This window comes from Labeo rohita, chromosome 19, assembly GCF_022985175.1.
Source record: "Labeo rohita strain BAU-BD-2019 chromosome 19, IGBB_LRoh.1.0, whole genome shotgun sequence".
In the NCBI taxonomy this organism is placed as follows: Eukaryota; Metazoa; Chordata; class Actinopteri; order Cypriniformes; family Cyprinidae; genus Labeo; species Labeo rohita.
The window spans coordinates 23,928,304-23,944,801 of record NC_066887.1 but is presented as its reverse complement, the minus strand read 5'-3'; the positions used below and the strand labels follow the sequence as shown (position 1 = coordinate 23,944,801).

General features: G+C 31.5%; 1 protein-coding gene across 1 annotated transcript in view; it reads left to right on the top strand.

Moving 5' to 3' along the window:
• Positions 1-8,636: 8,636 nt before the first annotated feature.
• eif3eb (eukaryotic translation initiation factor 3, subunit E, b) overlaps positions 8,637-16,498 on the top strand; it is a 14,653-nt gene continuing 6,791 nt past the window's right edge. Inside the window, exons 1-8 of the mRNA XM_051137608.1 lie at positions 8,637-8,766; positions 9,359-9,476; positions 9,625-9,742; positions 9,869-9,911; positions 10,020-10,124; positions 11,330-11,455; positions 11,867-11,991; positions 14,850-14,976. Coding sequence (XP_050993565.1) covers positions 8,677-8,766; positions 9,359-9,476; positions 9,625-9,742; positions 9,869-9,911; positions 10,020-10,124; positions 11,330-11,455; positions 11,867-11,991; positions 14,850-14,976 — 852 coding nt within the window. The 5' untranslated portion in view covers positions 8,637-8,676. The remainder of the gene's footprint in view (positions 8,767-9,358; positions 9,477-9,624; positions 9,743-9,868; positions 9,912-10,019; positions 10,125-11,329; positions 11,456-11,866; positions 11,992-14,849; positions 14,977-16,498) is intronic.

Below are 16,498 nucleotides of genomic sequence, written 5' to 3'. Positions count from 1 at the left end.
TTAGTGTAGAAACTCTCATAATCAGACTACAGCTTCTAATGTATGTGTGGTTTTGATAACTTACAGTGACGCAGATATGAGCTGTGTGTCATCTGAAGGTTTGCACCCAGTCACTGTCCTTCACCGCAGCTACTCCAGACAGTTTTTGCTGTGTGTGACTCAAATTCTCCACTCTTTACTGAGGTATAAAAGCTGCTGTAGGCAGTTAAGATTTGATGGATAAAATCACGCCTCAACTAAACTTTCGTCATGTCAAATTTAAGACTTTGTAGTTTTGGACATTGTCATCTTTGATATTACTTTACTCACTGTCGCCATGGTTACAGGTGATAGTCACAAAAGAATAGAGACTTGATTTCAGTTGCATATTCATACAGAATATTTGAGCCTTTTTAATAGCTACAAGCTGCTGTGAACAGGACATTTTGAGACTCACACCTATAAGTAATTGTGGTTATTAGTTTCAAACACTGACAGTGTGAATAGCAGCTGACTTTCTACAGACACTGCAATGTTCCCAATATAATGTCACAAACTGTGGCATCTTTTTTTAAAAACATAATTCAACATAGTACATCTAAAATGTAAACACTGGAATGTCTACTGCACCTAAAAATGAATGAAAATAAAGAAGAAATGAAAATTTCTTCTTTCAGACAAATACAATTGGAGTTATATTAAAAATTGTCCTGGCTTTTCCAAGCTTTATAATGGCAGTGAATTGTGGTTGAGATTTTGAAGCCAAATAAAGTGCATCCATCATAAAAAAGCAAATCAATGTGTTAAGAGAGTGGTGTTCCAGCAGATGACGTAGGATGTAGGCGTAGTGTAAGTTTCGAAAAGAAGTGACGAACGCGGATGCGCAGTGGAGCAAAACAAAACACCGGTAACAAATTAGAAGTACAAAACGAGTGTTTGTAAAGAAAAATGTTGGAGCCAAATTAGACTGGTTTTCCTTTGCCATAAACAAAACCTGGTTCTAAGGAGACTAGCATATTCTCACCAGAGCCTACATATTGTTTACCCTGACAGCACACAAACATCACAGAGACATCTATTTCACATCTGCATTTACATCTGGAAGACATATTTTTTGCCCAGACGCATTTATGTTTGTCCAGATAGCACACATAAGTCTGCAAGATATCTGTTAAAGATCACTTAATCTGGAAAGCATCTGCTGCACACAAACATCTGACAAACGTCTGTAAGATGTCAGTTTTACATACATTCTAAATCATAAACATCTAAAAGACATCTAATAGACGTCTATTTGACATCTGATAGACAACTGATAGACAACTAGACAGTCAGAAGGCTTTTCAATTTACACATCGCCATCATTTACCATGGATCTACTGTAGTAACACTCCCTGCATCATGGTATTGGGGCAGCAATGAGGGATATTCACACTGAATTGTATTACAGGAGTAATGGTATATAATTATAGTATGTGTATATTTGTGATTAAGCTATAGCATGTGTGCATTTATTCTGAAAGTTTTTAGACTACTCTTTTTCATACAAATAGGCTACATATAAAACCATGTAGTTATATTTTTACCATGGTATTGAGGTATCATTATGTGTAGTTTTAACTGTGTTTATCATGATTTAAAATGTATGCTTGCTACTATGGGAGACCAATGCTTAATTAAAAAAAAAAACTGGGTCAGAATAAATTTAACCATATAAAACTGAGGTTGCTACAATTTTTCCAGATGTTACTGATTGATAATAAACAAAAATTTTCCTCTGCATCCTCAAGCTACTATCAAATGTGCATTTCTAAGAGACAAAAAAGTTATATTATTATTATTATTATTATCATTAGCAGACAACCCAAACCTGTTTCTTGATTTGAAACAATATAACTCATTAGAATATGCAGAAATTAATTTTTCTATTTACATATTTATTTTGTTGAAGAAAATTAATGGTCTGGTTTCTACAACTTTCACTTTGGAGCAAAAGTCTGACTTTAAACTTGAAAGAAATAAAGATGTGCCGTTTATTGTGATAATTATCGATATCGACTGATATGAAAAAAATTATCGTGATAATTTTTTATCGTGATAATTTTTTTGCCCATATCACGCAACCATACAGATGAGCAAACTATCTTAAATATACGTCTTGCAGATGCAAATGCAGATGTCAAATACACGTCTCCGAGATGTACGTGTGCTATCAGAGTGCTTATTTGCAATACGTCTATAGGATGTTTCCTATCAGATGTCAAATAGACGTCTACTAGATGTCTTTAAGATGTTTATGATTTACAATGTATGTAAAACTGACATCTTACGGATGTCTGTCGGATGTTTGTACACAGCAGATGCTATCTAGATCAAGCGATTTTTGTTTTGCTTCAGATTTTCAACCACTATTCACCTCCATTATAAAGCTAGGATGAGCCAGGACATTTTTTAATCTGAAAGAAGTGTTCATCTGAAAGAAGAAAATCATATACACCTTAGATGGCTTGAGGGTGAGTAAATCATGGGGTAATTTTCATCAAAACCAGCGCAGACTCCAAAGATGCCATTTTAATGAGGTTATCTGATGAAAACTGACCACTGTGAGTAGATTTTAAATTATTTTGCATTTAGTTCTCTGGAGCCCTGAAATCTAAACACTGCTACTCTTTGCCTTATACTGACAGTTATACTAGGTTTTTACTTGTAAAAATACGCTATACACAGCCATGGATCATTTATTTTGTGAATGAAAGTGTCTGATATCGAGGGGTTACTGAGATTGAGGTCAGTAGTATTCAGCTGAAGGAAATTTCTACACTTTTAACGGTGTAGAAACACAGTTATGTGCACAACACAGATGCACGGGGTCAGTAAACATTTCAAGTTACAAAGATCTCTGCTTTTTCTCCAGAGCAAGACTAAATCAAATTCAGCTTCCCTCACTTTTTATAGCAATATGCTCGATCAGAAATGACACCCAGTATCCTTTGATTTAGATTAAAAGACCGCACTGCTACGGAGTCAGCGCTTTTGAAAGACCCCTATATCTGCTCTGTTTTGGCGGATGACTCACATGACCCGCTAGGCTTTTGAGATCTGCAAGCAAGGCAGACAAAGACCATTTTCCCCAAGGAGTCAGTTCGCTCTAGCAACCAAATGCATGGATGGATTATTTATTTGTCCCTTAAGGATGATCTTCTGTCAGTGATACCCATCAAGCGCTCTGAAAGTGCCGGAGGACAAAATCTTATGCCCACACCTTCTGGGCAAGCAGCACCCCCTCCATCGTTTGGTTTCCATGGAGCACCTTCAACCTGCTCCTGAAGCTGTCCAGAATAAATGAAGCCATCTGTCAAACTTGTGCTTTTATGAGGCATAGTGGGAAGTGCTATGGAAAAGCAGTGATAAAATCACCAGTGTAAAAAAATACCCACAATGGAGATGAAACAGAAGTGAGATTAATGAGGTGGAACAGCTCTGAGACTATATCTAGTATGGCTCAGTTACAGGTTAGTTAAACCTGACCTCCTTTGTGATGCAGATCACTCTGTCTCCGCTCTATTCTCTCTCGTGCTCTCTCTTCTAAATGAGCCCTTTATAGCCGTATAATTTGTGAATACTGAATTACCCGCCCCCTCATGCTTTTCATGCTGCACGATTAAAAGTGAGGCTGATGTTTTGCTGTTATCAAGGCTATGGATGATCTGTCACATTTATCAGAATAACTGAGTTACCATGAGTTACCAAGAGTTACCATGGAGATCTTTCTGTTCCACATCACAATGATTCATTATATCTTGAATTCAGTGTCCCTATGTGCACAATAATTTATCCATTCAAAGAATGAAAAAAAATATATATATATATTAAACTATAACGTCTACATCATAGACCTGAGAAAGACAGATTCTGATGTTGAAATTATTAGTATTTTAATTATCTGAGCACATATTTAAATTTATATCACATATCTGTAAATATTATAGGCCAACTAGTACTACCACTACTACTGCAGTATAATGACCAATTAAAACATGCACAAATGTTATGAAATAAACATTTAATTAACAGTTTTACGTTATAATACTTTATTTCGCTTTATTATTTGTTATTACTGGTTATTTTATTATTATTTCATTATTAAAAAGAATGCATTTAAAAATAAAAAATGAATGCTTTGTTGTTGGCTAATGCAAATGATCTTAATATATTGTCTGATTAATCAGGTTACCAATACTACTACTACTACTACTACTAATAATAAATTATCATTATTATTATTATTATTATCATTCAGTCATTAAAATTGGCAAATATCAGCTTACCTATAATAATAATAATAATAATAATATCATCATCATTATTATTCAGTCATTAAAATAGACAAATATCATCTGATTAATCAACTTACAACAACAACAACAACAACATGTATTATTATTATTATTATTATTATTATTATTATTATTATTATTATTCAGTCATGAAAATAGACAAATATCAGCTTACCTATAATAATAATAATTATAATTATAATTATTGTTATTGTTATTATTATTGTTATATTATTAATAATAAATAATAACATCAATAATAATAATGGTAATAATAAATATTATTATTACATATAATAATATTATTCATAATAATATTATTATTATGTTATAATATGATATTAAAATATAGTAATAATAATAACAATAATACTATCAATAATATATAAAATATTATATTAGAATAATATAATATAATAATATTATTATTACCTATATTATTATTATTAATTATTATTATTATTATATATCAATAATAATTAACTAATAATATTAATAATATGAAATTTAAATATAGTAATAATAAAATAATATATAAAATATTATATTATGATAATAATATTATTGTTATTATATATTAATAGTAATAATAATAACATATATAAAATATTATTTATTTTAATATAATATTATTATTATTACATATGATAATAATAATATAATTATTAACTAATAACATCAATAATAATAATACCTATAATATAATAATAATTATTATTATTTTTAGTAATATTACTATATTATAATATGATATTAAAATATAGTAATAAAAAACTAATAATAATATATAAAATATATTATGATAATATACTATTATTGTTATTATATATTAATAATAATAAATAACAAATAACATTAATAATAATAATAATAATAATAATAATAATAATCATTATTATTATTGTTATATTACCTATAATATTATTAATAGTAATATTATATGACATTAAAATATAATAATAATAATATAAAATATTATATTATAATAATATTATATTATTATTACCTATAATAATAATTATTTTGTGAAATAGTTTTGTTACTTTGTTGGGTCATAACTTTCCAGTGTAAAATTAGTTCTGAGCAAAGCAAAACTAACTGAGAACCACAACCACTGGTCTAAAAATAACCTCTGTCATTAAATCAAATTAATGTGAATCAAACCCCAACTGGCCTTAATGTAGATTTATCCATGTCATTCTGATTTATTGCAGCAAACACACACACAGCATGTAGGAGTACAGCAATAAATTTGTATCTCTGCATGATAGGCTTGAAGACTATGACATTAGTCAGCATGGGTTGAAATATTCACTGTGATGACTAATAGCCTATAGTGTAATCTCATACAGGACATGTTTACTCTGCAAGACGGGGGATCAAATTAATATCTTCACATAATATGTTTTAATTTGTCTCAATTAATAGCCTGTAATCTGCAGCAAAGACCATTTTCCAAAAGAGGATCTAATACAGAAACCATCCAATAGACTATCACTCCGGACTAATGATGTTTTAATAGGAAATAAATGACAGATTATATCAGTTTAGAATTAATGTGCTCTTATCTTGAGTATATTTTTCATTAGCCCAGTAGCTTTGGAGAGAGTTGGTTAGATCACCTCCTCTTTGAAATTCTTTTTAATGTGCCGTGCTAGACCGAGCGTTACTGCGTTCGCTCAACCTTTTTGTTTCTTCAGACACACTGACATTGAAATCAGCTTCTTTGCCATATTTTAATCTAATGCTAGATAAAAAAAAAACATCAAAAGACGTACTGTGGCATTTAACAGAGCTGAGGACCATGACAAATTTAGCAATTAACTGCGAATGATGATATGTCCATCATAAGAAGAGTAACTCTCTTCTGGAGAGTCAGATCACTTGATTCTGTTTCTTCCCTTATTAAATTAAGTAAACTTTTACATCAAGATACGACATAACCTTTGCAAAATTAGCATGGAAACCACACTTTCTGACAGTCCATAGTTGGGTCCTTCGTCCAGAGTGATGGGAATAACGGCGTTATAAATAAACGGCGTTACTAACGGCTTTATTTTTTCAGTAACAAGTAATCAAACGAATTACTGTTTCCTACGTTACGACGCCGTTACCATTACTGCCAATAAAATACGGCGTTACTATCATTTATTATAATATTATTATAATTTATTATAATTTTATTTTTCAGTTCACCTGTATTTGACGAGCTGTAAACTCCTCTCAAAACAACGGAGCTCCTTTGTAATACTTCAGCTTTTAAGAACTGCTGGTTTCTCTGGTAGTAGGCGGAACTAATGTGCAAACAGCAATCTCATTGGCTGGCGCTCACCTATTATCGTCCCTGTTTTGATTACAGCAAATCAGTTCGAGCGAACGCAGACAAGGTGATTAATATTCATGAACCCAGCAGCTCATTAAACCTTAGTGTGTTTAATATTGTTATTAACAGTAGAATTCGTGGTAGTAACAAGACGTTCATAGAAACACTAAATTACAAACAATATCACCACCAGTCCTAAGTTCAGTCAACATGACAAACATGCATTCATACATGGTTATTCTAATTACTAAAGTTCTAATGGCTAAAGTTGAATGCTAATTATAATTATAATATTATAGATATTTAATATTAGTCTGGTGAGTAAACTAAAAATGTAATTAATTTCATTAAAATTTCATTCATTTAACATATTTAATATTGGGGTCATCCAAGTTATTTAATATATTTAATTTATATATATATATTTTTTTTTTTTAAAAAAAGCAACACAGTAGTTACTTTCCCTGGTAATTAGTTACTTTTATAATGATGTAACTCTGTTACTAACTCAGTTACTATTTGTGAGAAGTAACTAGTAACTATAACTAATTACTTTTCAAAGTAACATCCCAACACTGCCCACAACAACATTAAAATAGTGTAGATTAGTGTACAATGTTTTATATTTATTTTATAGTTACATTAAATTAGATTTTTTTTTTAAGTAACACAATAGTTACTTTGCCTGGTAATTAGTTACTTTTATGATGATGTAACTCTGTTACTAACTCAGTTACTATTTGTGAGAAGTAACTAGTAACTATAACTAATTACTTTTTTAAAGGTACGTGCCCAACACTGTTCGTCCTGCAATGCATTTCAACATTGGATAAAAGAGTAAACTCATTTACATTTATTCATTTGCCAGATGTTTTTATCCAAAGCGACTTGAGGAATACAACAAGTGACTTACCATAAGTTGGCAGTAAACACAAAAAGTGCCCATTATACAAGGTTTTAGTCATCGTTCAAAAAAGTAAAAGCTACAGGAAGGGATAAAGCCTAACAGGAAAAATGAAGGCATATTTTTTATTTATGAGGAGGCAGTTAGATGCTCACAGAAGAGATGAGTTTTCAGTAGTTTCTTGAAAATTTTGAGGGATTTGGCTGATCAGATGGAAATCACATTAGTTAATTTATTCAAGGTTGCAAATGTTAGTGCATGCAAACCCATATCTTCTGTCAGTGGTACATTCACAAAGTGCTGGAGGACAAAGTCTTCTGCCCAAACTGCAAGCAGTCCCACCACAATCCTTTGGGAAAAGAAAAAACAGGTCACCTAATTTTTGCTTACATGTTTCTTGCAGGAAAATTGTTTTTTGGGCATTTTTGCAGAACAGGTTGCTTGCGTTGCAGACATGATCTTGCTAAACTCACCTTTTCTCAATGCTACTATAGCTCTTTATTTCAATCCTCTTATGCATCATGCTAACCCTGGTGAAAAAAACAGCATATGCTGGTAGGTATGTTTTGATGCTGGGATGCTGGTTAGGTAAGTTTTGATGCTGGTTTAAGCTGGTCCTTTGCTGGTTCATGCTGGTCCTTGACCAGCAACATGACCAACATAATCCAGCAAAGGACCAGCATAAACCAGCAAAGGACCAGCTTAAACCAGCATCAAAACCTACCTAACCAGCATATGCTGGTTTTTTCACCAGGGAAACTTGCTAATTTGTGAATAATTAGGTTAAAAAATGTATGTATGTGTCAGACGTTAATGTTGGTATACTCTTTTGTAAAAATATTTAAATTATTAAATAAATCTTTAATAATTTACCTCATAAAATGAATGACCAAGTAGGTTACTACTAGCATACATACAGTAACAGCCAAAACATGAAACTGAAATAACACATCCCATATTAATTTGTTATAGTTTTACATAAACAACAACAGTACTAATCAATCAACAAAGAAAGGGGAATTTTAATTAGACTACCAGTATGTGTCTGGCTAACAGTGCTTGTGAGGTGCAGCAGGTCACTGTGCTCATCAGCGTTTAAATAAAGTTTTTTAAAGGCTCATTTCATTTCCAAAATGGCGGAGTACGATCTGACTACCAGGATCGCGCATTTTTTAGACCGGCATTTGGTCTTTCCGTTGCTGGAATTTCTCTCTGTCAAGGAGGTAATATATAAACTGCAGTAGTGTAAAGTATATGCTTAGTTGTTTGGTTATATTTATTTGGTTAGTAGTCGCTAAATGGGCAGCGCCACGTGTGGCGGATTACTAGTCAGCTGATCTGAAAAATGATTTTCTAATCTGATATTAAACAGAAATGACTTCTTTATAGATGTAACTACATTAAATATTTATCTAATTATTTTATTCTTGACAGATCAGCTATACTTAAAGTCTAAATTCTTATTTCGTAGCTCTGATCTCTCTTTGTGTTTCTACAATACTATGGTCCTGGGACATAACGTTACTATTATTGTGTTATAATATCAAGGGCTTCTTTAAAATTCCACGTAAATACCATAAATACGTTAACATTGTTGTTATTAATTATTGTGGTGTGTGTAAACATACTGTATTACTACCTTATAGCATCAGTCGGTACAAAAGCTCTTTAAATGACAATATAAATGTTATGTTTAACCGCATTGACTTGATGCATGTCTGTTAAAATCTCGTTTCTATGCTTCATAATTCCTCTACATGATATTTAGAAAAGCTGATATAGTGCTGTTAAATCTTATGTTTATTGTTTTCTCAGATCTACAATGAGAAAGAACTTCTCCAAGGGAAGCTGGATCTTCTCAGCGATACTAACATGGTGGACTTTGCCATGGATGTATATAAAAACCTCTATCCTGACAAAGACATTCCACATTGTAAGTGCTTTTCCCTTCCTAGCTAAAACATACAGCATGTATAGAGTTAAATAAAAGTATATTAAGATCTATAATGGAGATTTTCACCTCAAATAAAGTGCATTACTATACACTGCAGGTATTTTACATATAGTCATTTCTTCTGCAGCGTTAAGGGAGAAAAGAACCACAGTGGTGGCGCAGCTGAAGCAGCTCCAGTCTGAAACTGAGCCAATTGTGAAGATGTTCGAAGATCCAGAGACTCAGAGACAGATGCAGTCCACCAGGTCTGCTGTTTAATCTATTACTGCATATTACGGCTTGATGTTTTTTGAAATATACCCTCTGTTTGATTTATTTAGCTGTTATGTAAGAATCTTAACAAATGAACCATGTACTTCTTTTTTTCTTAGAGATGGGAGGATGCTGTTTGAATATTTAGCAGACAAACATGGTGTAAGCATTTATTCAATTTTTATTTTCACAGAAGCGAATTAACAGCTTATTGCATCACTGAATATTTCATTCCAGCAATGATTTGCTCAATCTGTTTATGTCCCTTAGTTTCGTCAGGAATATTTGGATACGCTATACCGCTATGCCAAGTTCCAGTATGAGTGCGGCAACTACTCAGGGGCTGCAGAGTATCTTTACTTCTTCCGAGTACTTGTAAGTGTTGTTGTTTGTCAACAAGACCGCTAGTGTCTTATCTTGTTATTTTTGGTCTATTTGATTTGTGAAGTGTGAAATAGACTTTAAAATTACTGCCTTCGGCAGAAAAGTAGGAACAAATTAATTTGTTTAATACTTTCAAACCTTCCAATTTTTGAAAGTATTATGCATTGTAAATGTGCTGTTTTAAATCTACCAAAAATAGCTTATACCAGAATGTCAGATTTAAAAAAAAAAAAATTAAATTAAAAAAGGAATAAAAAAGTAGTTAATTAAAAATGATATATTAAAATTATTAATTAATAAAAAATAAACCTATTAAATTTTGAAAACAATTAAATTAAATTTTAATATTTAAAATGCATCTATCTATCTATCTATCTGTATCTATATCTATCTATCTATCTATCTATCTCTGTCTCTCTCTCTCTATATATATAGATAGATAGATAGATATATGTAAATATTAAATTAAAAAAAATATTTGTAATATTTAAAATGCATATACTGTTCAAAGGTTTAAAGTCAGTAGGTTTTTTTGAAGAAAAAATATTCTTTTGTATGATAAATTAAAAAGAAACTATCTTTGTTGACAGTAAAGACATTTATAATGTTGCAAAATATATTAATTAATTTAATTAATTATTTGAAATTAACTAATTACATTTTCTATTCATCAAATGATTGTATATAAATTAAGTAAATGAAAAATAAATTAAAAGTTAGTTAATAAAAAATATATACACATTTTTTGAAAACAATGAAATATTGAATTAAAAATATAATTATTTATACTATTTAAAATGCACATTTATTATATATATATGTATATATATATACTTTTATTCAGCAAGGCTGCACTAAATTAATTTATCTTTGTTGCAAGTAAAGAGATTTATAATGTTGTAAAATATTTCAGTTTCAAATTATTAAATTTGCTATTCATTAAATGATCCTGAAAAAAATGTATGACAGTTTAGACAAATGTACCGTAAAAAATAATAAAATAAATGCTTCTGGAGCAGCAAATCAGTCTATTAAATTTAATATGATTTCCGAAGAGTCATGTGAATCTGAAGATAGGTGTGAAGACTACTGAAAATTGAAATGAATTGCATTTTAAAATATAATACAATAGAAAATGGGTTGTAATTTTAACAAATAGAAAATAGTTTATAATACAATTTTATTTCATGACCCAGGTTCCCTCCACGGACAGGAACGCTCTGAGCTCTCTCTGGGGCAAACTGGCATCGGAGATCCTCATGCAAAACTGGGAGGCAGCCATGGAGGACCTGACACGCTTACGAGAGACCATCGACAACAACGTATGTCTGTCTGGCATCTTTAAAAACCTCTGTCTCCCTTTGAAACAGAAGCTTTGCCGCTGAATTTCATCAGCTGGAGAAGTCCAATATCCTTCCCACTGGTTAATTTGCTGGATCACCCATGTTCCTTTGAGCTCAGATATAGCAGTCCTTTAGCAGACATCAGGTATTAGATCAGCTATACACACAAAATTGACCAGGATGACATTTACATTGCATCAGCTCTGAGAAGTAAGCGCTCGGCATTTTTATTTGCGGCGAGGTTAAAGATGGATGCGTGTGGATTTATTGCGGTCTCGTTTGCTTTGCTAGTCCGTGCTTGTAATGTAACATCAACGCCGTGACACAAGACTGAAGCAGTGTTGACATATTTTTAATTAAACCATGTTTTTCTTTCCTGCCCCGGTTCAGTCGGTGAGTTCTCCTCTTCAGTCGCTGCAGCAGAGGACGTGGCTCATCCACTGGTCTTTGTTTGTCTTCTTTAACCACCCCAAAGGCAGGGACAACATCATCGAACTGTTCCTCTATCAGCCCCAGTGAGTACGATTATGGAAATTCCCTCTTCTGCTATAACAAGCACTCTCAAATTGCTCATTAAAGAATGTAGAAGTGCAGCAAACTACATTTGCATAACATTTATGTCATTTGCTGAAGGGTTTGGCTTGCCAGGAAGTGCGTGTTGTTTGCAACAATTACTTTAGAGAGGGTAGCTGGAAAATTCACAGTTAATGAGATTTGCTCTTGAAAGCGTTAAGTTTTTTAGGGGGAACAGTGCATGTTTGCGTGACCATATAACAAGAGCCGCTTGGTCTAAGCACTTTGAAGATGACACACTGTGTCGAGTGTTTGAAGGACCACTGTGATGTAATATTAAAACGGGAAGCAATCAAAGCAGATTTTGTTGACGAATTTTTTTTTTCCACTTTTGGTTAGTAATTACTGTTAATTTATTTTACTAATTAATGTTAATTTGCATTTTAATACATTTTTGCGGCAAGATATTAATATTGGTTTCCTGAATCGATATGGTTCAGTTTATTAATTCTGAATCTGCTTCAAAATACAAAAACAAATATAAAAACAAACAGCTGGTGTGCGGCTACATTTGAAATAACAAACTTGAGTGCGCAAAAGACACAATATGTGAACGGCTCCGTCACGCAAACACTAAACAGCATTGTGAGATCCAGTGTGAAACACTTGGGCTGTGTCCAAAAGCCTAGACAGCTGACTTGCTGCCTCGCCGCCTTATCAGTCAGTGACTTTGCAGGCAGCGTTTTTGCACGAAGGCACCTTATGAAACCGATTTCGGACAGGCTTCTGAGGCAGCGTAATGGTTTAATGATCTACAACAAAATGGAACGAGTTTTGATGATAACTAAACAAATATTTAGATACTATAATATTGATTTCTCGCTAGAAATGACATCAAAAGTGCTAAAAGTTAGTCAGAAATATACATTTACACACAAATAGACCACCAAACGCAACTTTCAGATGCCATCTTTATTTTTTATTAGCTCAGCTGTCACGGAATGGAACGTACAGAGTAGTGGGATACCTAAGGAAGCGAAGGATACGTCTATGCTGCCTTTAAAATTCAGTCAGAAGAGGGTACTTTCGGAGACAGGAAGTGAAATCGAATTTGTATTCGGACGTGCCTTGGAATGCTGTCTCCGAAGGCAGCATTTTAGAGCTGTCGGACGCAGCCCAAGGCAGCATTCCAAGGCAGGAAGGCATCAAGGAACATCCAAATCCAAATTCGGCTTCACTTCCTGTCTCCAGAGGTACCTTCTTTTGATCGAATTTTGAAGGCAGCATAAATGTATCCTTCGTTGCCTTCGATTTCCCACGATCTTGTGCGTGTGCGTCATATAGGCTATATAAATAAAGATATTCTGGTGAAATTAAACTTGTTACTTTATATAATTGATGAGATCTTGACCGTGATATACTTTATGAATAGTAATAGTGTAAAAAGCATAATAAATAATATTGTTTGTAATAATAGTATTTTACAAAAATGATAAAAGGGTTCAAATGAGTAGTAAATAAGAATAATATTTACAATATACTACCAATAATAACAAAACAGCTACTAATAACAATGACCTGCTCTGCAATAATACCTGCAACAGTGCTTTTTTTTTTTTTTTTAAGCAAAAAATGCCATTCTCAGCTGTCTTTTCTGATGCACAGACCTTCAATGACAGTGACATTGAGGTCTTTATGTATTATTAAATCATTTATACATAACTGTTTAAGGCAGCAAGTCAGCTGACTAGGCTTTCGGATGCAGCCTTGAATTTAGCGATGACCACAGATGGCTCTATGATTCAAACTAGTTTAAAGCTGTGTGCAACGAGACAGTCAGAAGGCTTTTCAATCTATACATCGCCATCATTTACCATGGATTTACTGTTGTGAAACTCACTGCACCATGGTATTGTGGCAGCAATGTGGGATATTCACATTGAATTTTATTACAGGAGTAATGGTATATAATTATAGTATGTATGTAATTGTGATTAAGCTATAGCACGTGTGCATTTATACTGTTTTTCATACAAATAGGCTACCTATAAAACCATTTAGTTATATTTTTACCATGGTATTGAGGTACCATTATGTGTGGTTTTATGTGTTTATGTGTTTATTTAGCTGTATTTAAAATGTATGCTTGCTAATATGGGAGACCAATGCTTAATTAAAAAAAATACAGGGTCAGAATAAATTTAACCATATAAAACTGAGGTTGCTACAATTTTAAAAAGATGTTAAAAAAAGATGATATTATAAATATTATTGTTATTATCAGACAGCCCAAACCGGTTTCTTGATTTGAAACAATATAATTAATTAGAATATGCAGAAATTCATTTTTAGATATTTATTTTGTTAAGGAAAATGAATGGTCTGGTTTCTACAACTTTCACTTTGGAGCAAAAGTCTGACTTTAAACTTAAAAGAAATAAAGATTTGCCATTTATCGTGATAATTATCAATATCGACTGATGTGAAAAAAATGATCGTGACAGTTTTTTTTTGCCCATATCACCCAGCCCTAAGTACAATACAGTTGGTAAGATTTTTGAATGTTTTTGAAAGGTGTCTTTTATGCTTAACAAGGCTGCATTTATTTGATTAAAAATATAGTAAAACTGTAATATTGTGAAATGTTTTAACAATTTAAAATAACTTTCTATATGAATATATTTTAAAATGTAATTTATTCCTGTGATGATAGCTGAATTTTCAGCATCATTACTTTGGTCTTCAGTGTCACATGATCCTTCAGAAATCATTCTAATATGCTGATTTGCTGCTCAAGAAACATTTCATATTATCTTTTTAATGTATTTTGTGGTGCTGATGATTGTTGTCTGTTTCTTAGGTACCTGAACGCAATTCAGACCATGTGCCCTCACATTTTGCGCTACCTGACCACGGCCGTAATCACCAACAAAGACGTGAGAAAGCGACGACAGGTCCTCAAAGATCTGGTCAAGGTCATCCAACAGGTCAGCATGATTGCCTAAATGACCAGTGGGTGTATGTTTACTGGTAGCCATATATTAGGGCTCTATGATTTTGATGAATGCAAAAAATGTAGACGGAATCACGGAATTCATGTCAGAAATTTGCCATATTTTGAATTAATAAGTCAGAAGTAGCTCAGTACACTTAAATCAAAACATGATATGATGTAGTGTCTTTGAATATTAAAAAAAAAAAAGCAAAAAAAAATCCTGTGAAAAAAATTGTGTCTCTGTGTAAATAAATGGGTCAGAATAAATTATTAAAATAACATTTTTTTAAGGAATATTTACCAGAGAAATTATTTACCAGAAAAATGTAAATAAATAAATTAATAAATAATTAAACTTGCTTTTTTTATTAAAATTTAATCAAACCATCATAACGGAATCCAGAAAATGAATGAAAAACACAAAATTTAATAGCATTGTATTTCAAAAAAGTAGCACTGAATTGGAAAGTTTTTTCTTTGTTAAATTTTTAATAAATTCCTGTTAAATTGTGTATGTTTCATGGTTTCAGTTAGACATGATTTTTGATTTATATTTTTAAGTTAAAACAGTCTAGAAAAATTTAAACTGGGGGCAAAAAACGAAATCCCGAAAAATTAAAACAAACAACTATTATTGTTTAAAATTTTTATTTTTGTTAAACTTATTAACATTTTTGTTAAATTGCTGTTAAATTGTGTACATTTATGATTTTAATTATTTAGACATGTTTTTGATGAATATTATTTTACCATAATTTAATTTAACCATTAAAACAGAGTCCAGACAAATTAAAACAGAATCCCAAAAAATGAAAACAGAATTAGGGGGAAAAACTGAATTTGGGAAAACATAAAAACAGATTTAAAAATTTAATTTTTGTTAAAGTTTTTTTTTTTTTTTTTTACATTTGTGTTAAATTGCTGTTAAATTGTGAACGTTTCATGATTTCAATTAATGAGATATGTTGAATATTTTGACAGGAATCCAGAAAATAATTTTAAGATAAGAATAAAATGGAATTTGGGAAAAAATAAAACTAATTTCATAGGGCCTTAAAAGCAATTTTTGTTACACTTTTTAAAAATGTTGTTAAATTGCTGTTAAATTGTGTACATTTCATGATTAATTTTTAAATTTTGTTTTGTTTTATTTGACTAATTTAAGCATTAAAAAAAGAGTCTAGAAATATTAAAACTGAGGTGAAAGAAATAAACAGAATCCAGAAAAATTAAAACAGAAAATTTGGGAAAAAATAAAATGGAATTTGGGAAAAAATAAAACTGATTTCATATGTATGAAATCCCTAGTATATGAAAAATGGATGTAATCTCACAAATGTTTCATTGTTAAATGTAGCTGCAATATTAAAGCTAAAATAAACACTGAAGACAAGATACTGATAAACCAACTAGAAAACCAAAATCAAAACAATATTTCGTTCTTGTCTTAGGACAACTTTGATTTAATTTTTTTTCTTTTTGATTCACTTCAAATGTTGCCTACTATAGTTAAT